This window comes from Apteryx rowi, unplaced genomic scaffold (assembly GCF_003343035.1).
Source record: "Apteryx rowi isolate R43461 unplaced genomic scaffold, aptRow1 scaffold_131, whole genome shotgun sequence".
In the NCBI taxonomy this organism is placed as follows: Eukaryota; Metazoa; Chordata; class Aves; order Apterygiformes; family Apterygidae; genus Apteryx; species Apteryx rowi.
Window position 1 is genome coordinate 1,182,635 of NW_020447542.1, and position 26,691 is coordinate 1,209,325.

Here is a 26,691-nt window from a genome sequence, read left to right on the forward strand (position 1 = left end):
CAGGACATTGGCGTCTTTTGTGAAGCCATTTCTTTCTGCCACTCCTTCCTTACTCTTTTCCTCCATTGCTCCTTGCTTCTTAATGCTTCTCTGCTCTGGCATGGGTTCCCTCTGGGCTGCAGTCCCTTCAGAGGGGCTCCTGTCCAGCATGGAGTGCCTCCTTCCAGGGGTGCATCTCCATCTGTGTCCTCAGCAGTGTCCCCTTCTACTTGCCTCCTCTGTCTTGTTTCTGCAAATGTGTTTCTTCATATTTCGCCTTGTGTGTCCCTTTTTGTGTGCTCTCCTGGGTCTCCTCTCACATACCTCCTCCTTTGTCTCCTGTCCGCAGTGGCTACTGCCCTTTCTTAAATACATGTGAGCAATGATGCCAGCTGTTCTTCTGAGTGGTTGAAGTTTTGACACATGCGGACTGTTTTCATCCATTTAGAGCTGTCTGGAACTGTCTGTGACCAGCACAGGGCCGTTTATGGCCTCCTCCCACACAGGGCACCCCTTGCAGACTCTGCTACCAAAACCCTGCCATTTATGCCTAATAAAAAAAAAAACTTATTTGGTCTTACTGACAGAAGTTTTAATTGTGCAGACTAAGAAGCCAGAAACTAAGTACAAGAAGGGTTGCTCATAAGCCAGTTTGAATTTCTCAGTGGCTTTCTGTTCACAGATAAGTTGGAAGAGTAGCTGGAAAACACAGTTACAGGTATTTTGACTGACTTTTTTGCTGTTGTAAATCTAACATATCTTTCTTATAAACTCAAATTTCTGAATACCACAGAAGCGTGAACTAGGGACATCTCTGATACGGGCATTTTCTGACGCATTCTTGTCTTTTCAAGAACATGGAGCATCTGTAGTTGGACTGTGGATTCTTCCGTCATTTGTAAATCCAGAGTAGCAGCAGTGGCATCCAAGAAAAGTATTTTTAATAGTCCAGAAAGTTATTTCCAGGCCACTACCCTCACTGATTGTCTCAAACTGGTTAATTAGTGTTTAATTGCAATAATGCCCACAAGAATTCCATTCGCTTCCAACCAAAGGATTTTATCCTATGCATGTATGTAGGCTTCATTATCACCTCTGAAAACCACATGCTCAGATGCCAACACATAAAAAATTTCTTTTATAATCCCTGGTGTACATTCTTTGTATTGGGCTTAACAATTCTCTTAAAGGGTCATCAGTTTGGCTTCTCTCAGCAATCTTCTGTGCCTACATGTTCAGTGAGAAATGCTAAGAATGAGAGGACTAGTACAAACATAACTGTCATAGTGCTGATTATCATATAAGTTTATTATTAAATAGTTATGTAGCAAATTGGTATTTATTTAAATAGAAAATTTCATATAAACTTTTTTATTACCTCCCCCCCCCCCCCAAATTAGCTACCTCTGTTTCAGTTAGTCTGGCTGATTTATTTATGAATACTGTTTAGATATTCAAGAGAAATCTCATAACAGTCTCATATAACTGCTGTTATAAATGTTGTTGTCAATGGAGCTGTTTAACAGCAGAAATGCAGCTGGACATAGGAGAGAGCACAGCACTGAGCACTGGCCAGGGAGCCAAAGACCAGTTCCTCATCACTGGCCTCTGAGCACAGCTGCCCCAAGGCTGTGAAGGGGAATTGTGCTTCCTTCATGCATCCATTGCGGAACAGCAATTTTCTTGCTTCTCTATTCACTCAAATTCACCTCAAAGAGGTGCTGATAACCTGTGAGAATACAGGATTTGGATACACAGGTTTTGGCCTCTGGAGGATACTTCATCTGATAGGGGAGCTCTGTTGCCTTTTACAAGAGGAGTGCAGGGGGTGCCCATGCAGTGGAGGCCAAAGATGAGATGTGTGCAATTCCACTGGCCTCGGAGAGCCTGTTGATCTTGCAGTGATGCTGCAAGACATACCTGTTCCCATACATGAGGAAGGAGAAATGGTGAGATGGGGTACATGTGCTTAAGCAAAACAATAATGTTTATTAGCATGCAGAGTAAACTTTATGAATCCATACAGTATCTATATCAGGCTTCACTCCAGCCTGATTTTCACTAGAAAATGTTAGGTTTTGATTTTCAAATGGAACTAAGGGAATGGGTTCCATCATACAAAGGTTATAGGGTTTTGTTTCTAATAATAAATGCTCCATATGAAAGATAGCCAGACAGTGAGCTAAATACTACTAACAACCACATTTCTCACCATGAGGTCTGTAGGATTACTTATTTGACCTAGAAACACTTGTTGATGTCTGAGGAAAACTGGCAGATCACTTGGCTCTATTTTCCTCTTTTTCTCTCTCTGCTAAATTATGCTGATAGCTGTATATCAAATACTTTCTAATATCATGTCGCTCCCTCACTAGGAGTTTCCATAGTTACCACATGAATACTCTACCACCAGGGTCCACAAAGGGTAGAGATCCTTACTCAAAGATGTGAATATTACTCAGTCAATGAGAAACTTGCATTTCTATGTGAGTCCCACTTCTGCAGTTTGAGAGCTCTGATATCTGTATGTATGAAAAGCAGTTACAGAAGAGAAAATGCTGATTTATTGTTTTATATACTAGTAACTTAAATTACACATTTTATCAGGCTGCTATTAAAATTGTAAGTATAAGTATTATAAATAATCTTAACTTATATCTATAACATTATTATGTAGTTTTCATACTGACCATTGGTAAAATTGATGTTTTTCTTTCCTTAAAATCATGTTTTTTTTAAATCACATGATTTTGTTCAACTGAATATGTTTATGAAGCACTGTTAATAGATGGAATTTATTTTCCTTTATATTTTCGTAAGCTGATATTTAAAATAAACCCTATAGAGGGAGCTCTTATACCAACCATTATCTTTTCTACCTGGTATAAGAGGGGGGAATGCAACACTTTGGATAATCATTCTAAGATATAATACACATGGCTAAAATGTGAAAATGGTTGTTATTTTTCAATTCCATTAAAAAAATGACTTTTTTTTCAAAATAGTTGGCAGACTATTTTATTATACTGCCTTTACCAAAATGTTGATTAAAACTGAAAAACATCTTCGAGGTTTTCCTGAAATTCGCACTGGTGTCCAGCATTCATAGTATCATTGAAATTAATGAAACTTGTCTGGTAAAACTGAATAAAGCCTCCAGTCTAATTCTTATTTTAACTTAAAAATTTTAGTCACACATTTACAACAGGGCAGTACTTTAATATTACTGTCAACAACATTTAAAAATACATGTTGATGTATTATCTATGGCCATAGGAAGGGCTGAGTTATCCAAAGAGTCTGATGATATACTCTTTTGTAAAAGCATTGCTTTGACAAAGTCTGTGCTTAATTATAAGGAAAAGTACAACTTTATGAACAGCATCAATAATTGTAAAATATTATAAGGTAAAACAACTATCTAGATACAGAAAAAAGCATGYGTGTTTTAGATGTATCACATCAACTAAAGGAAAATAAACCTTTGGAAAATCAGAAATGAAAACACTAATTAATAAAATTCTGCCTTATGCCCCATATATGCACTTCCCATGAAAATGAATATAAACTGGCCTGATAAACTATAGAAAATCACTGTCCAAAACATTACTCTGTAGATTGTCTTTTAATTTAGTATCAGAAACATTGCCATTTAGAAATATACAGTAGCCCCATAAAATGCTGGACAAATGGTTGGGATAGAAGACCTACCTCAGAGATTATGTTTCTTCTGGTGGAACAAATACTGCAGAGGAGATACACTTAATCTCCTTAGATACTGAGGGCAAGTGGCAAGCAGCCCCTCTCATCATGGCTCAGGTGCAATAGCCTACTGAACCTGCCTCTGCTTTCGTATCTTACACACACTATTTCTTTCTTTATCATTTAACCATTCATCTTTAAAAGTAACAAAAGACTTGCTGAATTATTTTGAATGCAAGTAGAAAAGTCATCAAATTACATTTTTCTTCTAAGCTGATTCTGAGAAAACATTCTTGTTTGTGTTCTTCCCATTTGCTAGGGTTATTTTAGATTCAATAATGAAAAATGGCTATCAGGTTTTTTTTTCTAAAATACATGTATTCTTGCAATTTGCTGTCATGTTTTAGTATTGCCTGGTTTTTTTTGTTCTACACTAATGCACTGTAACAATGTAACACAACTGTGGTGCACAACATGCAGTGCAGGCAGAGGAAGAGCAGGACTAGTTCTTTCTGGTAGATCTGTGAATGGTTGCCACATTGTTTTTATTGCTGTTTTGAAGCTGTTGTGCTCTCTCAATAACAGAAACATGTGACCAGATTTTGCTTAGTTAGACCAGTGTAAATCTCCAGTTACTCTGATGAGGCTGATGGAGTCACTCTGGGTATATGGTAATACAAGCAGGAAAAGGACCCAATGCATTGACACATACTGTAGAGACTTTTCTAACTCCCAAGTTGATGGCAGTTTAAGTATTTCCATGCTAGAACAGTTTGGGATAGCTAAAACCATACCAGTAGGAAATAGACTTCTCTTATTCATTCAAGAAAACCTCATTAACTTCGATATAAATTAACTTATAAATCAGGGACCATGTATAGTTTGCAGACTATGGAGTCATTTTGAATATGCTGTTCTTTCATTTTTCTGGCTCCCCTCTTTCAGAAATACCTCCAGAGGAAAATTTATACTATCACTTATTTTATTACAGTCATCTGCTTTTTTTGTTGAACTTATAAAATTCTTTTGGAAACTCCCTATATGAGATGATTACTACAGAAGCAGTAACTTTGCCTTTAAAATGGATTTATTAATGGCCACGTTCTTTACACACAGTTTGTAATGATTCTTCCACATCTCTGACCTTATGTTATCAAGAGAACAAGTATGTATCAATCACTGTGGCTAAGAGTTGTTCAAGTACTTTGCAGTTTATTTGGTATTTGCAGATGCTATTCAGAAAATTTTTTTCTGAAACTATCAGAATTACAGACTGGAATTTTGTAGACTTTGTTCCCCTCAGAAGTGAATTTTACTGCCTGAATTAACTCAAGCTGTGGACAGAGGAGTAAATTATCATAGGACTATCCAAATTACTCCTTTAGAGAGCAAACTGATTATGACTACTTGATAAAACTTCTTGAATTTGAGTGTAATAGCGCTGATACAGGAAATTTTATTCAAACCCAGTCCACTGTACCTTTAGGTAAGACTAGCTAACCCCAACTGGTATTCTGGAAATGCTGGTTTCTTCCTGGGGAAAGACAGCTTATTTCTGGAACGGTTGTTCATTTTCTCACAATTGTCCTAAAGCAAGTTACTTTTGGGCCTTATGTTTTAAGATTCCTGCCTTAGGGCAACTCCATTTATCTATCCATGGTCCTAATCACAGTGCACCTTAGAAGGATGAAGTTACACAGACCTCCTAAATTGCATAAGAGAGTCTTTCTTGCAGCCCTCCTAAAGTGCATCATCCAATGATACCCAGCCATATAGTACTCCATTATGAAATCATGCTCTTCATGAAATAACATTAAAAAAAAAAAAGCATTAAAAATCCCTGACACAATACTTCTAAGCACTCAGAATTCCAAGTGAAATTGCACATGTATCTTTAATTATACTTTTGAGGTACTAGAAGATTTTCAAAATAAACACAGGGCTTGAACACCACCTTTGCAGAAACTAACTCTAAGCCACCTTTTCATCCTTCTGTTCTTCGGCTGGTTGTCCCTTGTCTTTAGGGAAATCCATGAGACCTCTGCACTGGCCGAAAATGAGCTGAGCAGTGCCTCTTTCTCTGTGCATAATCAGCCTCCCGATTGAGAAGAGGTGGTGTCAAGTCAGACAAAAGAAATCTTTGGGTTAGCTCTCAAGTCAGCCTTGCTTAGCTCTATTTTAGTCAGACCAACAAGCTGACTCACAGCCTCTAATTATAAGATAGACACTACTAAATAATAAATAAACCCAAACCATGGCACAGACCTTCCACAAAAGATCTGTGATAACCGGGAAAGAAGTAGTCAGCTTAGTTGAAGATGCAACAATTTTTAAAGCTTCCCAAAGAGATGCCTATTCGGCACCCTGCCTTGTCAGCATCTGCAGGCTGCTTTCAAATGAGTGTCTTTGATAAGGCAGTAGTGAGTGCGGAGTCAGGTCTGTGCCAGGCAACAGGCTCAAGCCCAGTATGTCTCCATATTGCCTCTCACAACTGACTGCAGACAGCAGAAACTCATACTGTCTGTGGATTTCTCCTTTGATTTTAATCATGTTTCTAAATTCTTTAAAACATCCCTTAATCACTTAGTAATCATTTATAAATTATTTATGAACTCAATCGTTCGTAGCAAAAAGGAGTGTTATGTAACAATCTTATTTGTTCTTAGTTATGCTGTATCTGCCAAGCTCAAATGCTAAGAATCCATACGTACACTCCCGTGTTGCTCCTTTGGTTAATAGGTTTTGTAGTAACTTGGTTTGTAGGCCCTTTGGAGAGAGAATTAATGTTTGAATATCATCAGAACAAGTATCTCATGAAGGATGATCTAGGAAATTTGTTCTGATCTGTGTGGACAAATAGGGTCAGATTTCCCAGAAATGCTTGAAAAGGAATTAAATGCTTCAGGTATTTGGTGCTGTATGATTTAGGTCATAACAAAACTACTAACATATGGGACTTGGAAGGAACTCTGCCACAGGCAAGTGATGCCAGCTGCTACTGACCGTCTGTAGGACACGAAATCAGATGATTGCTTTGATTTATGACACTTCTATTTTCCCATCTTTCTGCCTTCAACACCTACTCTGAATATAAATTCTAAAAAGTTTTTCCTAAAAGGCAGTCCATCAAGCACTCATGTGGTTTGAAGACCTGTTATCTGTGTTTATGATGCAAGTTTCTGGTTTTCCACATATTGCAAAATGAGAAAAACAGAGCAGATGTGATGAGAGGGTAAAATGAGAAACAGTAAGGAACAATGTATTTACATTTCCTCAGAAAAGATGGCAAAACACTTTGGTTGGTCTAATGACCAGCTGAAACTAAAGGGAAAATACTCTGTTAGCTCTAGAGGGTTTTGGATAAGATCCATATTTGCATTAAAAAATAGTGAAAAGATCCATACATTCTCATTAATTCTTTTTTCTTGCAGGCAAACAATGTGACTGCTAAAATCCTTAAATGGGAAGGTAAACAGTCCACGAAAGAGATTATTAATAAGTTGTTCAGAATAAGGAAATATTTGGGATTCTAGATGTATCAAATGCTTCTAGCAGTGCTTTGAATAGGCACATTCTTCCATTCTGGAGTATTTATCTTTTTTAAAATTAAATATCCAAATACCTCCATGTAAAAGTCTTCCAACTGAAAAAGAAATCTTGGTGTAATGTCAGTATAAGTATCACACAGCCCCAGCAGATATTTCACAGATCAAATCTGTATGAGTTGTTAAGTTAAAAATCACAGCTGAGAGACTGTGAGAAAACTTGAACATGTGTCAAAAAAAATGAAAGGAAAAAAAATACATAAGCTTCCAAAACCTTTAAATTTATGTATAGAGAATGAAATTTTAAAAACCATCTGTTGATAAAATGTGTTCGGGAAGCAGTATTTAGCATAAAGAACTTCAAATTACTTGCACTTTGGATTTTTTACTTCTGCTCTAGTCTCCACTTTGTGAGCTGGTGTTATTTACTTTCCTCTCCGAAATGCCCATTTCTGCTTGGGGAGAAAAGACGGCTCCACAAAGCCTTCCTTGGGCACCCCGTATCCTGCATGAGCAACCGCACAGATGCACTAGTCATTTCCCCTTCTCGAGTGATGTAAAAGGAGGAGCAAGGCTGTGTCTACACTGCTTCGGGGAGATCTGGGGGAAAATAAATGCCCATCTGTGGCGCTCCCTGCAACTCCAGGGCCCCAGCAGTGGCCATGGGGCAGCCCCTGCTGTTCTTCAGCCTGCACGGAAGGACTTCTCCCTCCGCATACGCCCTCTGCGTTGCTCAGCCGAAGTACAGGGCTATGGTTGCAACTGCCACACTGCCCCAAAGTACCGTAATCTCTTTGGTTGTTTTTCTTTTCAGTAAATGCCTAAGASTGGCTAGCTCTGCTCCACCACAATAACAACTCCAGAACTGTTGGAAATAATTGGAGGCTGCCCTATAAACAAGTCACTTTTCTGTTTTACCATTTAACTGTTTCCCAGGCTGATAAGGTTATGAACAGGACATTTTCAGCTCTCTCTCTTGCCATGATAGATGGAGATACGAAGCATCAGCTTTTCTTTGCTCACCTAATAAATATAAACTCATTTTCTTATGCTAGGGTAAGGCACTTCCTTCCACAACTCTGAATATATCATTTAATATAATATGATAGTATTTGAATTCTTATGCCAAATCTGCTAGCAGGAGATGTCCGTCCAGAAAGTATTCACAGGAAAGATAAGAAGAGCAAGATGAAAATGGAACAAAGGAGAGGAAGGGAAGAAGCTGCAGAGAAAGATTGTTCATGTACAAATAACTGAGTATATTATTCCTCTTACAGTTAAAAATAATATAGAAAATCTAAGTATAGATCTGCAAATATATGCAGGAAAGAAGATACAGTATTCAATAATAGGCAGAACTTCAGCCAAATATGTTTAATCTTAAAACCTGAGTTTACTTTTCTAACCTGTAAGTTTATAATAAGTTTAATTTTATATATATAAGTTTAACTTTAAAACCTGAATTTAAACATTATTTAATTGACAGCACTGGAATGATTCCTGATTAAGGAATGCTTGTTCAGTTGAGACCTTAATGCCTAGACAATAGTTTAGAATATTTAATTATTTTGACACAGAATGACAAAGCAATTAGAAAAACTGGAATGGCTTTTACACATTCAGTTGGAATTTTCCCTGTGTAAGCCTGACAGAGCTAAGATCTCCCCTGGCTGGAGACTGATCTTGCTAGTTGCTGCTGCTGCTGCTGAGAGCAGTTATCCCTTATAGTCTGGGGCCCAACATCTTACTAGAGCAAATCTCCAGCACCAAAGAGGTGACTATATGTAAGAAGTCTTTTCTTAGATGACTCTGCAGGAAGTCTACCACTTGAAAGGGCAGGACAGAACATGGATCATGAGAAGGAGATACAGTTAACTGCATGGTCCTGCACAATTAACTTAGGATCTGCACTGGCTGATTTCACTGAAGCACAGAATCAAAATTATTTTTTTCTGTCAGAGATAAGTGTTTCAGATTGCAGAGAACTACTGATAATATTTGTGTTAGGAAGATTTCAGTCCAAAACTTAAAAAATAATTAAGAAATCAAAAGCAAAAAACAGTAATCATGGAATTTTAAGAACCCAGGTTAAGATCTTTTTCTAATACACAACTTCAGTATCTCAGATTCATGTTCTCAGTTCCCTGAAGATACACAGATATTTGAAGAACAGTCTGACATTATATAATGTTTTCCATATTTTAAATAATTTTAGAGGTGCTTTAACTTTAAATTTTCAGATTATTTATATTCTAGGGCTTTAAAAATAATGTTTCTTTCAAAATATTTTCAAGTTTTTAAAATAATTTATTTTATTGGGTTTTTCTTTGAAGTTTAATGCATCCCTCTCCCCTTTGCTCCAGCTCTTCCTTTGTCAAAACATTTTAGTAACTATCTCTCTTTTTAGTTATTCATCCCTGTACTAATTTACTTCTGTCCTACTCTATGTGAACATACTGCTAAAATAGTCTGGATTTATAAGAACTTAAATGAGAATCAGGAATGCATTTTTTAAGACAATATAATCAAACCTATATAGAGACAAGGTAAGCAGAGTGTCTAACTCTAAAAAACTGCAGCAACATGGGATTTCTAAATCAAATAGCATTTAAGAAAGTGACCAGGAAAGAAGCACTTAAAACCCATGAGTAATTCTCAGCTTCTGCCACAGCTGTGTTACAGTAGAGATCCGTGGAAGAAAATCACTGTCATATGCTGGTGAGACAGATCTCAAATCAATGGATCTAAATGGGACAGAAGGTAGCTGTTCTTACTGTCTTGTTTATAGGAACGGTTCTTTACCAGCCCAGCCGCAACTCTAAATTACATCTGTGAAGCTAGGCATGAAGCTTCAGTCTGCATTTTTTCATCAGGTGTGCTTTTTGCAAAATTTTGCCAAGAAAGAAATTTCCTTTCAGAAATACTGAAATGAAATGTTCGTTTTGGGTTGGTCATTAATTTTGAATCCATATTACCATGGTGCCTCTAATTTTTGGGGGCATAGGGTCCTTAGCAGACAAGACGTGACATTTCCCCATAAACGTGGTGGCAAGACAGAGAATTCAGAGAAATGAAAATCATGACGCTGTGTATGAAGTGCAGTCTTGCAGAGAACAAGCTCATTGAAGGTATCAAAGTACCTGTTCTATGAATTCCATGGAAGGCAAACAAATTAATGTCAATGCTATCCAAAATGGTGTACAAATGCAGTTACTTTTGAAAGCCTTGTAATTAACTGCATTTGTAGGTCCTTAAAAACCTTCTCAAGTTCAGTTCTAAATTCCTTTTTAAAGCACCATTTACAGATATAAGTTAATATCGATGAGGTTTTTGCTCAGGAAAATGTTACTGACTTAATTCAATTTGTGACATGTGAAGACATACAGGAGGTGCTCACTGCTGTAGGTTTTAGGGCCTAAAATTCCATTGGATAACTGGATAATCCTAAAATTCCACTCAATAATTTAAGATCAAAATTTAATGAAATAATTTAAAATCAGTATACATCAACTGCCTCTTCAGGAGAAGGACAAGATAAAAATTTTATCTACGTGTGTCTTATTTAGGAAACAATATAACAATAATAAAATAGAGTATTTTAATATGCCTTCACAGAATCACAGAATCAGAATGGTTGAGGTTGGAAGGGACCTCGGGAGATCATCTAGTCCAACCCCCCTGCTCAGGTAGGGTCACCTAGTACATGTTGTCCAGGATAGTGTCCAGACAGCTTTTGAATATCTCCAAGGAAGGAGACTCCACAATCTCTCTGGGCAACCTGTTCCAGTGCTCTGTCACCCTCACAGGAAAGAAGTTTTTCCTTATGTTCAGACGAAACTTGCTGTGTTTCAGTTTGTGCCCGTTGCCTCTTGTCCTATCGCTGGGCACCACTGGGAAGAGTCTGGCCCCATCCTTTCTACACCCTCCACCTTCAGATACTTATATGCATTGATAAGATCCCCCCTCCGTCTTCTCTTCTCCAGGCTGAACAGGCCCAGCTCTCTCAGCCTTTCCTGAGATGCTCCAGTCCCTCAATCATCTTAGTAGCCCTCCGCTGGACTCTCTCCAGTAGCTCCATGTCTCTCTTGTACTGGGGAGCCCAGAACTGGACACAGTACTCCAGATGTGGCCTCACCAGGGCTGAGTAGAGGGAGAGGATCACCTCCCTTGACCTGCTGGCAATTGTCTTCCTAATGCAACCCAGGATACCACTGGCCTTCTTGACCACAAGGACACATTGCCTTCCTTTGAAAGACTAAAATATGAACTAAAAACATTAAATAATACACAATGTATTTTTAAGACATAGTAAGTACTGGTACAACTATTTAATAAGTGAGTAACCTAAAGCATCAGAGGGAAGCTGAATGAAAGATTTTCAAGATTTTCTGAAAACTTTATTCAAGATATTTATTCAAAATATTCATTATTCTTGTTAATCATGTTTATTATGACAGTGTCTAAAACCAAAGGTAGTAGTGCACTCTTAAGTTCTGTGAGCATTTCAAAATTCCTACATTTGGTGTTTCTGTAAATGTATCTAACAGCTAGATTCTTGTGCTGATTGCTCCCTAAGAAAACTGCTTTCATAAGTCTGAAATTTCTTATGTCCAACATTTATAGCAGATATTCTGAAGAAAGGACAAAATGGGGTAAGAGAGGTACATGAAGTTAGAGAATGGTTGCAAAAATGTTGAACTGCCTAAACAATGTCAGCATGCCCTGATGCTGCAGCATTCCCAAAGGGTTAATTTAGCCCCCAAATCTCTCTGGCTACATATGTTTTCTCTCACTCCAATTTTGTGATTTAAAAGGTTTGTATAGCTCAAAACAGAAGCTTAAGACAGAGTGGATATTTCAACCATTGCTACAGATATACAGGTTTATCTGTGGGTGGAAAACTCCATGATTCCTGAGTCGGTTGGATTTAGAGAAATAACCCCCTCTGGAATCTAAACTGGGGTGGAATGCTGGACATGTGCAAGGTAGAAGAGAGTCCAGGGGAGGGCTTCAAATAGGGCAGCACCTCACTTCTTGGCATCCGTCTCTAGGGTGGAGTTTGGAGCGCGGGATGGTCTGAATGCAGAGGGCATGTCAAAATGGAACCCAAACCACCCTAAACATACAGCCTCCTCCCACCCTAGACCAAGAGACTCTGTAGAAGTTATGATTCATTGGGCTAAAGATGCAGAATGCTGAAGTGTACTCAACATTCGTGTGAGCTCTCTCTGCTCCCCTGAATCTTTCTGGATTTTATCTGCATATAATACCAAAAAAAAAAAAAAAAAAAAAGGCAGGGCAGAGAAAGGACTAGAATACAAATTCTCTTTCCCACCAAACAAGTGCCTTAACAGTCGTCAGTGTTTACCAGCACTAGCACTGCTTGAAATGGGAGCAGAATGCAGACCTTTAAACTGTTTTGCTCTCCAGTGCCCAATACTCTGCCCACTGGGTAAGATGATGGCAGTGTGTCCCTTCTTTCCCTGTAGTTGCCAAACTGTTTCAGGTCATGTAACAGAGGAAAAGCTATTGTGCTCTGCTCTTACCAGGGAGAATATGCCTACCTGTGGGTGTCCTTGAATATGAGGCACAGTCCCTGGCTGCTGGGCTTCTTTTCTGTTAGAGGACCCCTCACATAAGAGGCAGCTGGTTAGCAAACCTGTCTGGCTTACCTGACATCTGCAGTCCTTGAGTGTCCCAGAAGCAGCAGTGCTGCCCTGGGAGCTGTTGGAATGTGCTGGTGGAGCGTGAGGTGGAAGAAAGGGACAGATAAGTGACTCTGACAAAGATGATGTTTATCCTGCTTTCATCTCTCACTTCCGCTTGTCTGGAAGTCAGAGCATTCTTCTAGGAGGTAGAGTGCAACTGCTCTAGAAATTAAGTTAACTCACCTTCAGCTTTGGTTTAAAAGAAAGTGTCAGTTGCCAGTGTGTTCTGAGAGGAGTCCAAAATTGTCAGTGTGTGTTAGCCTCTGAGGATGCTCTGAGAATGCCTATGGGATCAAGCTCCTCAGAGTATGAACAAGGAAGAATGCCTCTTTTCTGCCTCCTGGTTCAACCCTAAGCAGGGTGCTAAGACTCTTCCACTTTGTCAAAACTAGGTTATGTTGTGTCATTTCAGATGTAGAACTTTTCAGGATTTTCAGGATTTCTGTTTTGGAGAAAGGGGAAAGGAAATAAATGCTAAATTAAGTTTTAGGTATGTTTGCCCTTTACTAAATTTGGCTCCCAGATAYGAAAGATGTATCTATAAAGGCAGATATTAATACCCTGTATCTTTAAGTTTGAACTGCCTATTAGAGAACATTTTCAAAGACAAGGGTACAAAGGAAAAGTGCATCTGTGGAGGTTAGCTATTTTGAGAACCCTAGTTTTAGTAAGTAACCTTGTTTTCTCCTTCATTATTTGCTTTCTGAGTTCTCTTATTAGAAATTGGGGCATCAGACTTAAATGATTTCTTTTTCTACTTGCAACTTTAAATTTAGTAAATAGATTTTCTTCTCAGCAACAGAATCCATCTTAACTCAGTTCTGTACAAAACTGATTTAGCTTTTTAGTGTCCCTTTCCATCATTCTAGATGCACAGGACTTGTTGTATAATTAGAGAAAATTTTTTAAAAGTGAGAACTCTAACTGTGCAGACTGTTACCCTTTTGAGAGAGGAGTAAGCTGTTATACTTCTTGTGCACTAGCTTGTCCACAGAGAGTAAGCACCCAGTATATTCACATCTGAGCTTACCTTCCAAAACATCCCCATGTGATCTGAGCCACTGGAACAAGTGCAGTCTCTGATATACAGTATTAAGTCTGGAGTAATTTCAAACTGAGAAATTAGTGAAGATAATCCAAATAAAGCAGAACAAACACGGAAGGAATTTGCCCACAGAACTTGATATGCTTCCGTCACAAAAAGACATGAGCATTTAAGAACTACAGCAAAAGTTTACAGAAGGTGAGTATAATGGTTGAGGGAAAGCAAGAGGCTTTATATGATGAAAATGCTCAGTAATTAACTTGCTCCAGATCTTGAAAGCTTTTCTTTGGATGGAGACAAAGATCTCACTGACTTTTCTTATACTGAACAGTCCCAGTCAAGTCATCAGGACAACATGCTGAGTAAGGTACTATTCAACAATTGTAAGAATAGAGGGATCTGGCCCACCAACTTATATGGAACTACTTACTGAGATGATTTGTAGTATATGCCTGTGAGTGCAAATGGCAAGTTTTTTATTTCCCGCAGTTTTCAGAAGCAGGCAACCTAGACATTTTGTACTTACTTAATATGGTCCTTAAGGTCAGAGTTGTCCTCTTACTGTTTTAAAATTTCTACAAAATCTTGGCAAAAACCATATGAATTTAGGAAGCATTATGTCCTTGATATATCATGTAATTAGAATATTGATCATCACATTATTTTTTAATATTTTATTATGCTCACAACAGGCCACATTCTGGTTATCATGGTGCAGCCTCTGTGAAGCAAATACTTACCTTATTTTCAGCTTTTCAGTTGGCTGTTAAAACTATGCTAACTGTAACTGAGGTAGGATACAGAGGTAGTGCCTCATATTCAGAACTTAAAGGATTAACTTTATCATTACTCTCCCCACCTCCGGCATAGGTGAGAGAAGGAGTACAACGGCAGTGATTGTAGAGACAGCTGGGCAGGGTGGACAGCTCCATAAATGCTGCATGATTGATATCTAGCCTGGGGAGATCTCTAGTTTGTTGCTCTATCTGCTGGCATTACCTTGTTTTGATTCATGATTATAAAAATTCCTGTCTGTTGAACTGAGTGTTGCTGTGTTTTGTTTCTGCTAAGCTATACCACCTGCCAGGAGCACTTTATTTAACATCTTAAGTTAAACAGTTAAGACAGTTTCTATTATGCTTGTCTTAATGCAGCTCTCATTAAGTTATAAGCCTGAAGTCTTCTTTCTCTTAATTTCTCTTAATTCTCTTAATGTGTGCCTTAATTTTGCAGCAGACTTTTTTTGTTTGCTTGTGCTCTTTAGAAAGCAGATAATCATTTTAAAATGCTTTAATCTGGAGGAAGTTCATAAAAATTTTAATAAAAATTTAGCCATAACTGGGTGTGAACAGTCTTTTAACACAACTGATTTAATATTACATAGGTCTGAGAAGTTACCCTCTTTTGCTTAATGAAAACATCAGAAATCTACTATAGATTGCAGAAGAAAAAAGAATAGTAGAAGTGAACTAGAAGCACATAGTTAAAGCAATGCTATGGCAGTGCTTCTACGTACTACAACAAAAACTGGAATGCAATCACAATGTGATTTTTAGGTCTACCTCCCTAGCTTTTTTTGAACTAAGGGGAAGTCACAGAATCACAGAATCACAGAATCGCTGAGGTTGGAAGGGACCTCTGGAGATCATCTAGTCCAACCCCCCTGCTCAAGCAGGGTCACCTACAGCACGTTGCACAGGATCGCATCCAGGCGCGTTTTGAATATCTCCAGAGAAGGAGACTCCACCGCCTCTCTGGGCAACCTCTCCCAGTGCTCTGTCACCCTCACAGTGAAAAAGTTTTTCCTCATGTTCAGATGGAAGCATCTGTGTTTCAGTTTGTGCCCGTTGCCTCGTGTCCTGTCGCTTGGCACCACTGAAAAGAGTCTGGTCCCATCCTCTCGACACCCTCCCTTCATATACTTGTACACGTTGATAAGATCTCCTCTCAGCCTTCTCTTCTCCARGCTAAACAGGCCMAGCTCTCTCAGYCTTTCCTCATAAGAGAGATGCTCCAGTCCCCTAATCATCTTTGTGGCCCTTCGCTGGACTTGCTCCAGTAGTGCCACATCCCTCTTGTACTGGGGAGCCCAGAACTGGACGCAGTACTCCAGATGTGGCCTCAGCAGGGCTGAGTAGAGGGGGAGAATCACCTCCCTCCACCTGCTGGCAACACTCTTCCTGATGCAGCCCAGGATACCATTGGCCTTCTTGGCCACGAGGGCACATTGCTGCCTCATGCTTAACTTGGTGTCCACCAGCACTCCCAGGTCCTTCTCCTCAGAGCTGCTCTCCAGCAGGTCAACCCCCAACCTGTACTGGTGCATGGGGTTATTCCTCCCAAGGTGCAGGACCCTGCACTTCCCTTTGTTGAACTTCATGAGGTTCCTCTCTGCCCACCTCTCCAGCCTGTCCAAGTCTCTCTGAATGGCAGCACAGCCCTCTGGTGTATCTGCCACTCCTCCCAGTTTTGTATCGTCAGCAAACTTGCTGAGGGTGCACTCTGTTCCTTCATCCAGGTCACTGATGAAGAAGTTGAACAAGACTGGACCCAGTACTGACCCCTGGGGGACACCGCTAGCTACAGGCCTCCAACTAGACTCTGTGCCACTGATCACAACTCTCTGAGCTCTGCCATTCAGCCAGTTCTCAATCCACCTCACTGTCCACTCATCTAASCCACACTTCCTGAGCTTCCCTATGAGGATGTTATGGGAGACAGTGTCAAAAGCCTTGCTGAGGTCTAGGTAGACAACATCCACTGCTCTCCCCTCATCTACCCAGCCAGTCATTCCATCATAGAAGGCTATCAGATTGGTTAGGCATGATTTCCCCTTGGTGAAGCCATGCTGACTACTCCTGATCACCTTCTTGTCCTCCACATGCTTGGAGATGGCCTCCAGGATGAGCTGCTCCATCACCTTTCCAGGGATGGAGGTGAGGCTGACTGGCCTGTAGTTCCCTGGGTTCTCCTTCTTGCCCTTTTTGAAGACTGGGGTGACATTGGCTTTCTTCCAGTCCTCAGGCACCTCTCCTGTCCTCCATGACCTTTCAAAGATGATGGAGAGTGGCTTAGCAATGACATCTGCCAGCTCCCTCAGCACTTGTGGGTGCATCCCATCAGGGCCCATGGATTTGTGGGTGTCAAGTTTGCTTAAATGATCTCTAACCCACTCCTCCTCAACCAAGGGAAAGTCTTCCTTCCTCCAGACTTTCTCTCTTGCCTCCAGGATCTGGGGTTCCTGAGGGCTGGCCTGACCAGTACAGACTGAAGCAAAGAAGGCATTCAGTAACTCTGCCTTCTCTGCATCCTTCGTCACCAGGGCACCCACCCCATTCAGCAAAGGGCCCACATTTTCCCTAGTCTTCCTCTTGCTGCTGATGTATTTGAAGAAGCCCTTCTTGCTGTCCTTGACATCTCTAGCCAGATTTAATTCCAAACAGGCCTTAGCCTTCCTCGTCGCATCCCTGCATACTCTGACAACGTTCCTATATTCCTCCCAAGTGGCCTGTCCCCCTTTCCACTTTCTGTATACTTCCTTCTTCTGGTTGAGTTTTGCCAGGAGCTCCTTGCTCATCCGTGCAGGTCTCCTGCCTCCTTTGCTTGACTTCCTACTCAGAGGGATGCACCGCTCTTGAGCCTGGAGGAAGTGATGTTTGAATATTAACCAGCTCTCTTGAACACTCCTTCCCTCTAGGGCCCTCACCCGTGGGATTACTCCAAGTAGGTCCCTGAAGAGGCCAAAGTTTGCTCTCCTSAAGTCCAGGGTTGCGATCCTACTTGGTGCCCTGCTGCCTCCTCGCAGGATCCTGAACTCCACCATCTCATGGTCACTGCAGCCAAGGCAGCCCCTGACCTTCACATCTTCCACCAGTCCTTCTTTGTTTGTAAGTACGAGGTCCAGCAGCACACCTCTCCTTGTTGGCTCCTCCACCACCTGTGTCAAGAAGTTGTCACCAATGCTCTGCAGGAACCTCCGGGACTGCTTGTGCCTAGCTGTGTTGTCTTTCCAGCAGATATCAGGGTGGTTGAAGTCCCCCATGAGAACCAGGGCCTGGGATCGTGAGGCTACTTCCAGCTGTCTGTAGAAGGCCTCATCGACTTCCTCATCCTGATCAGGTGGCCTGTAGTAAACACCCACAACAGTGTCACCCATGCTAGCCTGCCCTTTGATCCTTACCCATAAGCTCTCGACTCGCTCTTCATCCACCCCTAGGCACAGCTCCATACATTCCAGTTGCTCTCTCACATAAAGAGCAACTCCACCACCTCGCTTTCCTGGCCTGTCTTTCCTAAAAAGCACATAGCCATCCATGGCAGCACTCCAGTCATGCGAGCTATCCCACCATGTCTCTGTAATGGCAATGAAATCATGGCCCTGCGACCGCACACATATCTCTAGTTCTTCCTGTTTGTTCCCCAAGCTGCGTGTGTTGGTGTACAGGTATTTCAGGGAGGTGATCGAGCATGCAGGTTTCCCAGGAGGGGTAAAAGAGGATCCTCCATAGCCACATCCCCTGCGCACTTCCCTGGCTGCATTCACCTGTTGGAGGCATCCTGACTTGAGCAGTCTTTTGCCAACTACCCTGTCACTATAACTCTCCCCTTCCCCCATCTTTCCCAGTTTAAAGCCCTCCTTACCAGGTTGGCCAACCTGTTGGCAAAGACACGCGTGCCCCGCCTCGTGAGGTGGATCCCATCTCTCTCCAGAAGTTGTCGATCTTCAAACAGGGTCCCATGGTCGTAGAAACCAAAACCCTGTTGCCAACACCAGCGGCGCAGCCAGTCGTTAACCTGGAAAGTCCGTCTCCTCCTCCTCTCATCCACCCCCCTCACTGGCAGGATTGAGGAGAAGATGACCTGGGCTCCCAGACCCTTGACCACCATCCCCAGAGCTCTGAAATCCTGCTTGATGGTCTCCAGTTTGCCCTTGGTGTCATTGGCGCCCACATGGAAGAGCAGCAGTGGGTAATAGTCTGAAGAATGGACAAGCCTAGGCAGTCTTTGCATGACATCTCTCACACGAGCCCCCGGCAGGCCACAAACCTCTCTAGACAAGAGGTCAGGTCGACAGACAGATGCCTCCGTCCCCTGTAGCAGGGAGTCCCCCACAACAATCAAAGTCATGTGTAACAATTGTATTATAAAAGTAATGGATGCACCCCAATGCAAAATCAGGAAACTTTATCTTGGAATTTTCCTGATAAAAAGATTAATGGTGACTATTGTCACAGTTTGGAAGGCACCTAAGGACCATGTCCAGTCAAGTTTTGGATATCTCCAAGGATGGAGGTTCCACAGCCTTTCCAGGCAACAAGTTCCAGTGTTCAACCACCATCACAGTAAAAAACATTCTTTCTTTAATGTTTAAATGGAATGTCCTGTATTTCAATTTGTTCCCATTGCCTTTTGTGCTGTCACTGAGAAGACTCTGGCTCCATCTTCCTTACAGTCTCCCATCAGATATTTATAAACATCAACAAAATCCTCCCTGAGCCTTCTCTTCTCCAGGCTAAAGAGTCCCAGCTCTTTCAGCCTCTCCTCAAATGATAGATGCTCCAAGCCCCTAATAATCTTAGTGGCCCTTTACTGGGCCCACTCCAGCATGTCCATGTCTTTCCTATATTGGGAAGCCCTGAATGGGACACAGCACTCCAAATGTGGCCTCACCAGGGCTGAGCAGGGGGGAAGGATCATCTCCCTTGATGTGCTGGTGACACTTCCTAATTCAGTCTAGGGTGTTTTCGGCTTTCTTTGCCGCAAGGGTGCATCGTGGCCTCATGTTCAACGTGGTGGCCACCAAGACCCCCAGGTCCTTTTCTGTCAAGCTGATTCCCAGCCAGCTGGTCCCCAGCCTCTACTGGTGCGTGGGGTTATTCCTCCCCAGGTGCAGGACTTTGCAAAACCAGTCTGAGCAACAGAGGACAACCTATTTGAAAGTTAGGCTCATGGAGATGTACATTGCCCTGCACCCCTTGCCTCCTCTGTCTACACATTCATCAGACTATCACAGACACATGGCCAGTTCTAGTTTCAGCGTGCCAAGTACCTGCAGAAGTACTTGCATTATGTATACATACCAAGTGCTTGAGAATATGAAAGGGACAAAGTGTGTACACAATTGTGCAGACCTGTATCTTAAAATACAGTTTTGAGTTTTCTTTCTGTTTACCTCCTCAAAATAGTGCACTTCTCCTATACAGCTGACTCTCTATTTGATGACTTCTGATCTATAACATAGTCAGAGTCTTTACCAATCCCATAAAGCAGACCCTCTTCCAAAACAGACTGACACTTTCTTCTTCTTCTTCTTCTTCTTCTTCTTCTTGTTCCAAGTATTCTTCTTTTATTTTAGTTTTCCTTTGGAAAAAAATCACACCGACTCCTTTTCTTGTTGCTTTAGTCTCTCCAGGTTTGACCTTAACGTCTACAAAGGTGCAGCATAATTCCACTGAGATACTTAATTTCTGCTGCATTTGTGCAGTAGAAAATGTAATGGAAGGACCAAACCTTGTTCACTTTACTCAGAAGATAGTCTCATTAAAATCACTAAGAATTTTTTGTACAACTATGGTGAGCAGGAATTGACCTGGGGTCCTGAAATGCCAACTCTGAAAGAATAGATCATCAGCTAGAACTAGAACACTTCAATTTAAAATATTTTTATTTCTAATTTTTATTCCCTAAAAGCCAAGATAGTGTTGGTTTGAGGAAAGAAGTCAAGCCTGCATCTGATAAAATTTCATGTGTTTCTACAAGAAAAATACATAACAGAGCAAGTTACGAAGAGGGTCTAATAGCTATGAAGACCTATTAAGTTAGGGATAGAATTTTAAGTTTTCCTTTTTAATAAACTAAATCTGTTTTTCAAATTGAATTGTAAGGATTTAAACACACGACAGTGTAAAGATGTCATTATTCATCCTCAGTATTTTCTGAGTAAAGACCTTAATACTCAGACAAATCCTGAAATCTTCTATGAGAGCTCAGATCTGTCGCATACAAATGGTTCATATGCAGCCTTTGGCTCAGGAAACCCTTCAACTACTGATTGCTGGGAAGTGGCAGGCATACTAGGGAAGGCGTCATTTTATGCACAGCCTGTTTTTTATATACTTTTCTACTAAATCTCTGCTACTGGCTACTGTCAGATTTGGACTAGATGGAGTCTTATAGTTTAATCCAGTGAAGATTTCTTAAGGTTTTATGTTTCCTTGCTACTTTTTTGTCATTTTCTCCTTTGCTCTTCTTTCTCTCATTAGTTTTTAAAAGCTAAGGTGGTTCTCACTCCCTCCATTTCCCTATCTGGATTGCCTTTTGATGGCTTATCAGTGTATACTTTTTTTGTAGCTACAACTGGAGCCTTCTGTTCTTGTTCATATTACACCACTGTCCTACTCTCATGTCCACTTAATATCCCAAAAGTGATGTTCCTATGATCAGAGTTTTCTCCTCATGACTTCTATCCTGTTTGGCTCCTAATGCATTATCTCTGTCTCAGCATCTCTGTTTCCCTTCTCACAATTCCCAAATTTTCTTACAGAAGTGCCTTTCCCAATGCCAGTGAATCTGTTCTTGTTTCTTTCTGTCTGAGTCTTTGTGCCTTTCCTCTCTGTTACCTTCCCTACTCTGGTAGAACCAGTGAGTTATGAAGGGAAATAGCTGCCTTTTCTAGCCGCCTGGATGAGTAGTGCAGGAGGCTCAAATCCTCATGTATTCAAACAGGAAGCATAAAAGGAAGTTGCCTGCTAATTTTCCAAGGAGGACACCAGCGCAAACAAGATTAATGGACATAATGTTGTCTGATTCAGCGATGCCAATTTCATGAAAGAAACTCAAATGTCCCTGCAACAGCTCAGGTCACTTAGAGACTAACTGAACATTACTAATGAGCTTAACTAATAGAATGATGATATGTAATGAAATTTTATAGTCTAGTAACATAGTTAGCTAATTGTTATTATTATCTCTGGCTGGGAAAGCAATAGGCAGGGATCGCTATCCTTTAAGAAGCTTTTGAAGAAGTGAGATGGAATTGGTTGCGTTATCCAGAAGCTCACACAGTGCAATGCTGCTCATTTTGAACTAAAGCAAAGAACTAAATGGGTCTTTGTCATATATGCTGACTCTCAGTGATACACTGCCCTCCTGACCATTTAAAACTGGAAATGATTTAAATCCATTCCTGTCCCTAAATATTTTTCTTCCTGATACTTTTTCTTCTTACTAAATTATCTTCCCATTCCTGATCCTATGCCATATGCATTACATCACTATTCCAGCTGAATTAAAGAGTGAACTTCCAAGTCTATTACTCCTATCTTTCTGTTTGTTTTCTACACTGAATCCTTGCTGGACCTCCATCTCCCATCTTTCATCACAGATACACTGAACAAGTTAAGTTGGCTCATATTGCTTTCCTCAGCTGTAGGAGGGTGAGCATGTGAAGCACATCTTGAAAAATGCCTGTCAAACTAAACAAGCAATTTCCAGAGGGTTTCTAACACCTACCAGTTGTTATGGATATCACATTATTATCACAGTTATTTAAAACAGTTTTAGATTAGCTAAATGTCAATCTCATAGCAACTGCACAACCTTCAGGACATCTTTGTGTATATGACAGACTCCCAACTGTGAAATGATTACTTAAAAAAACTCTGTATTTCTAAAGGAGCACATATCTATGGTTTCCTTTCTGAAAAAAAATAATAATCCAAGTTTGGTTCTGCTATTTGATGTATTATTTTCTTTTTGAGTCTGAAAATGCACAGGATCAATCAATTTTACTATTGTTTATCTCTTTATTTGCACATACTCAATGCTGCAGTGTTAAGGTAGCATACACTGGTTAAAAATCTTTGGAATTTTTTTTACTTCTCACAGACTTTAGAATTTTAAAAGCATGTATTTTGTTTGAGGAACAAATCAGAGGTTGTAATATCAACATAAGAATCTTTGCACAAAATTGTATCTGAAAAAGTTGACAGTTCTACAAAAAATGACCAACCAGTGTTTTTTTCTGTTTAGTTTGTTAGTATGGTCTTCCCTTATATTTCTATGGATTTCCTATAAAGTAAACTGATGAAAGAACTGCAAGGGGGATTTGGCAGAGCTGCCAAAACCAAACCATTTGTGTGCCACTGGAAGAAAACTTATGTTGGACAAGGCAGGCCCCAAAAGCTCTGATGAACTCTGGTCAGAGAAAAAACGCTCAGGAGGTACATATTTGTGTTAATACAAATGCCCTAATCACTATACTGTGAAGAACCCACTAATAAATAGACTCTGTACGGGCAGCATGAATTCACTTTTTGTAGGATATCCTGGTTTATTTTGTACTGAGACACAGTCTTAAGTATGTGATGATACATTCTGTCACCATGGAAAGAAAAGTATGTAATGTAATACAGTAATGTAAGTCCACTGGAGAATAAATTCAAAAATGAAATGCTGGGAAGGCTTTGATCCTTGTTTCAACACAATTAAAGATTTTAAAACATGCAGAATTTAAACTTGTTTTCACAGTCTATTTTTGTATTCCCCTCTACGTAATTCTCACCCAATTAAGTACTTTTTCCTCAAATTTTGCTAAGTCTCTGGTTGTGCTGAATTAGTTGTCTCTAACTGTTCACTTAGGTGATACACCCAATGGTAGGTCATTGCGTTAAAACTGCAGGATTCGGCAGAAAACTACTGCTATTTTACCCTTGAAGTGCAAGACTTCTCCCTTGATCTTTTTATGTTGCCTAGTGATACAGAGTAAAATCCTGTTCATCTTACATCCAGTGAAATCAGTAAGATACCATCTTGGTAAAGGTAACAGGATTTGACTCAAAATTACAGTATCACACGGACACGAATATTCTGTAGAATTTGTGGTCATACATCCCTCTAAAATAGAAACACGACAGGTTAATGCTTTTGCCCAAAGCTGCCTCAATTTACCTTCAATATTTAGCAAAGCTGTGCACATGAGTACAGTTTTAATTAGACATATGGAAATTCCTACCCAGAGATTGCTGCTAGCTTCTGATGAGCCTGATAGGCCATGTCACATCCTCGGGTTCGAGTCTTGTGCATTTCAGCATGCAGAGACGGACAGGTGACTGAGACATCCCCAATGGAAATGACCAGCTCCCGGTACAGAGCTACCTGTGTATTGAACTCCTGGACAAGCTAAAAAACAGAGATGATTTACTAATATGAGACATTGAACTATACTGATAAAAACAAACAAGTTTTTATAAAAACATGCCCAGTCTGGGGCTTGGTTCCTGCACCTCCTGATTTTGTGGCATACAGGATCAAGTGCCTAAGATCTAGCAGAGGACTAGGGCCTTCATGCCAGCTGCCTGTTCTGTGTACTATAAATGTTCATTTGCAGGGAAGTAGTAGTTCTGCTTTAATCTCTGAAAGTGTCTGAGTTATTAGTCCTAAATATTAAGTACACAAAAAAATCCCAGCTGTTTTATTGGTAGCATGAGATAATTTTTTGCTATCATAAAAGACAAAAATATCTCCAGAAATGATTGCCTTTGCTCCTCCTGCTTCCTGATTAACAGCACATTTAGGGACTGGAATGTAGCATTCACTTTTACACTGGAGATTTTGCTAATTTGTTTTGTAATGATTTCTGTTCTGTCACTGGCCTCTAACCCTGATTTCAGGCACAAAACTGATCCGAAGTTACTGGCTGAGAAGATGTACTAGATAGGCACTTCCCAGCTAGTACTCCAGAAAGCATTTTTTCCAATAAGGGGGGAAAAGAACGACAAAGAAGTAAATCAGCATTTCAACCTTTTCACAGAAATCTTCTAACACAAGATATATGCAGATATGTGTGGGTACTGCTGGATAAATGGGTAACTCTTACAATGATGGTAAGATTATTATTGTTTAGTTCCATTTATAGCCTGTGTGGGATGATACTATAAGAAACAAAGCATTTGCTGTCTTCTGAAAGAAAGCACAGCAGACTTTTTGCTACCCATGGTGGTGGTGGGGTGGCAGGTAGGGGAGCATTAGAGCAAAATATGTATTTATCTTTGTTTTGCTAATTTGACCTCATTTTCCAAAATGTACAAAAATAGACAAAAGTAGCTGCTTATAATTCTAAAACCATCATTATCCCCAGGAGTTCAACATATCCCAACATACAAGCATGCTAAAAACCTTCATTTGGCATCTGGGTTCTATCAATTCTAAAAAATTTTAAGTCAAACCCTCCAATTCGTAGAAATAGAAATTAGCTGCTTCCCCTGCAGTATTACATTTTGGGTCTTCACACATCCCGCTGCAATTATTCTGTATAACTCAGAACCAGTATCTGGACCCATTTTTCACCATGTTTTCTTAAATTTCATTGTAAGGAGTAGTGAATAGGTTTCACTGTTTCTGGAGCAGCAAAACAATCCATTCCCAATGCATTCTGGTACATCTGCACACACACAAAAAAACAAACCCACACCAAACAAACAAAACCCTAGACGTAATACTTGCACTCTGCTAAACGTGGCCTGCGTCTCTGTAGCTTCAGAGAATGCATGTAGCCAATGGAGAAAAAAAAAAGCACACTATATTGTGTCATAGCATAATTATTCTGCATTAAGAAGAAAAAAGAAAATCCTTACATCCTGCAGCTGGTTACTGGTTGAGCCAGACGCATTTTGCCACCTCTCACCTGATATCCCCCATTTAAATAGAGGACACATTTAACCACTACGGCATTGCCAAGGAAAACAAAATCAGACTGATCTAGCAGCATCGAGACAGAAAACAAGAAAAAAGCACTGGCTTTATCTCCCGACTTGCATCTTAACAATCCATCTCTAAATCGTATTTTATTTCTCATCAGTGAATGCTACTGGACAAAGAGTGAAGAAATAAAGCTGCCACTACTGTTTAACTATCCAAATTTCACTGTCTGGAATGAGAAAAAAAGCAGGACCTAGTAGGACCCACCTGTTGGAAATATTTATAGCCCTACTGTGACAGCTTTTATTCCTTGGTGATCTGCGAATTGCTACTGATTCTGAAGTATTAGAGTGCATATCTGCCAGCACAATTTGCAGTATAAGAAAAAAAATGCCAGAATTCAGCAGAACAGAAGTAGCCAGTATGTTTCCAATGATATTGGACAGAGGTGTAGCATGATCCATTTTTTTGCAGGTAAAATAGCAGCAACTTCACTTGTTTTGTATCTCGGATTGGTGAGAGGTGCAATTTTGGGGCCCAGCGTCCAGCTGCCTGTAGGCTAAGGAGCCAGGTATGGGGTATATGCCACTTGTTTGGAGGAGTGTTTCAGGAGCCAAACGTTTTGAGCAGAATGACATACCATTACACGAAGGTCCAAAAATAACAGGGACGCAGGTCCTCGGTCTGGGATCTTCCAGTTGCAAGCAGCTATCCCGGGCAGCCTGGAAGCAGGTGCTCCCTACTTCAGGGACAGAATTTCGGGGCCTCAAATCCTGCCTCCTATTTTAGAAGGGCTGCAGAGCAAGAGCAGGACTGTAGCTGCCGCACAACAGGACGGCAAGCTGCGAGCGTGCTGCTGCAGCGGACGCCGCTAGTTACGGAGCTATCCGGGCTTCAGCGGGTGGCAGCCCGGGGCAAATCGGGCTGGATGGGCCGCCGGGCAGCCGCCGCTGGTGGCCGCGCCGCGGGGAGGCTGCTCCCGTGCCCGCAGCCGGCGGCCTGGCCGCGCGCCGCT

General features: G+C 40.7%; 1 protein-coding gene across 1 annotated transcript in view; it reads right to left on the minus strand.

Annotated features, from left to right (window-relative positions):
- RGS7BP (regulator of G protein signaling 7 binding protein) overlaps positions 1-26,436 on the minus strand; it is a 47,685-nt gene extending 21,249 nt beyond the window's left edge. The window contains exons 1-2 of the mRNA XM_026056439.1: positions 26,317-26,436; positions 23,992-24,158 (exon numbers count right to left, since the gene is read on the minus strand). Of these exons, the coding sequence (XP_025912224.1) occupies positions 23,992-24,158; positions 26,317-26,319 (170 nt within the window). The 5' untranslated portion in view covers positions 26,320-26,436. The remainder of the gene's footprint in view (positions 1-23,991; positions 24,159-26,316) is intronic.
- Positions 26,437-26,691: the final 255 nt, after the last annotated feature.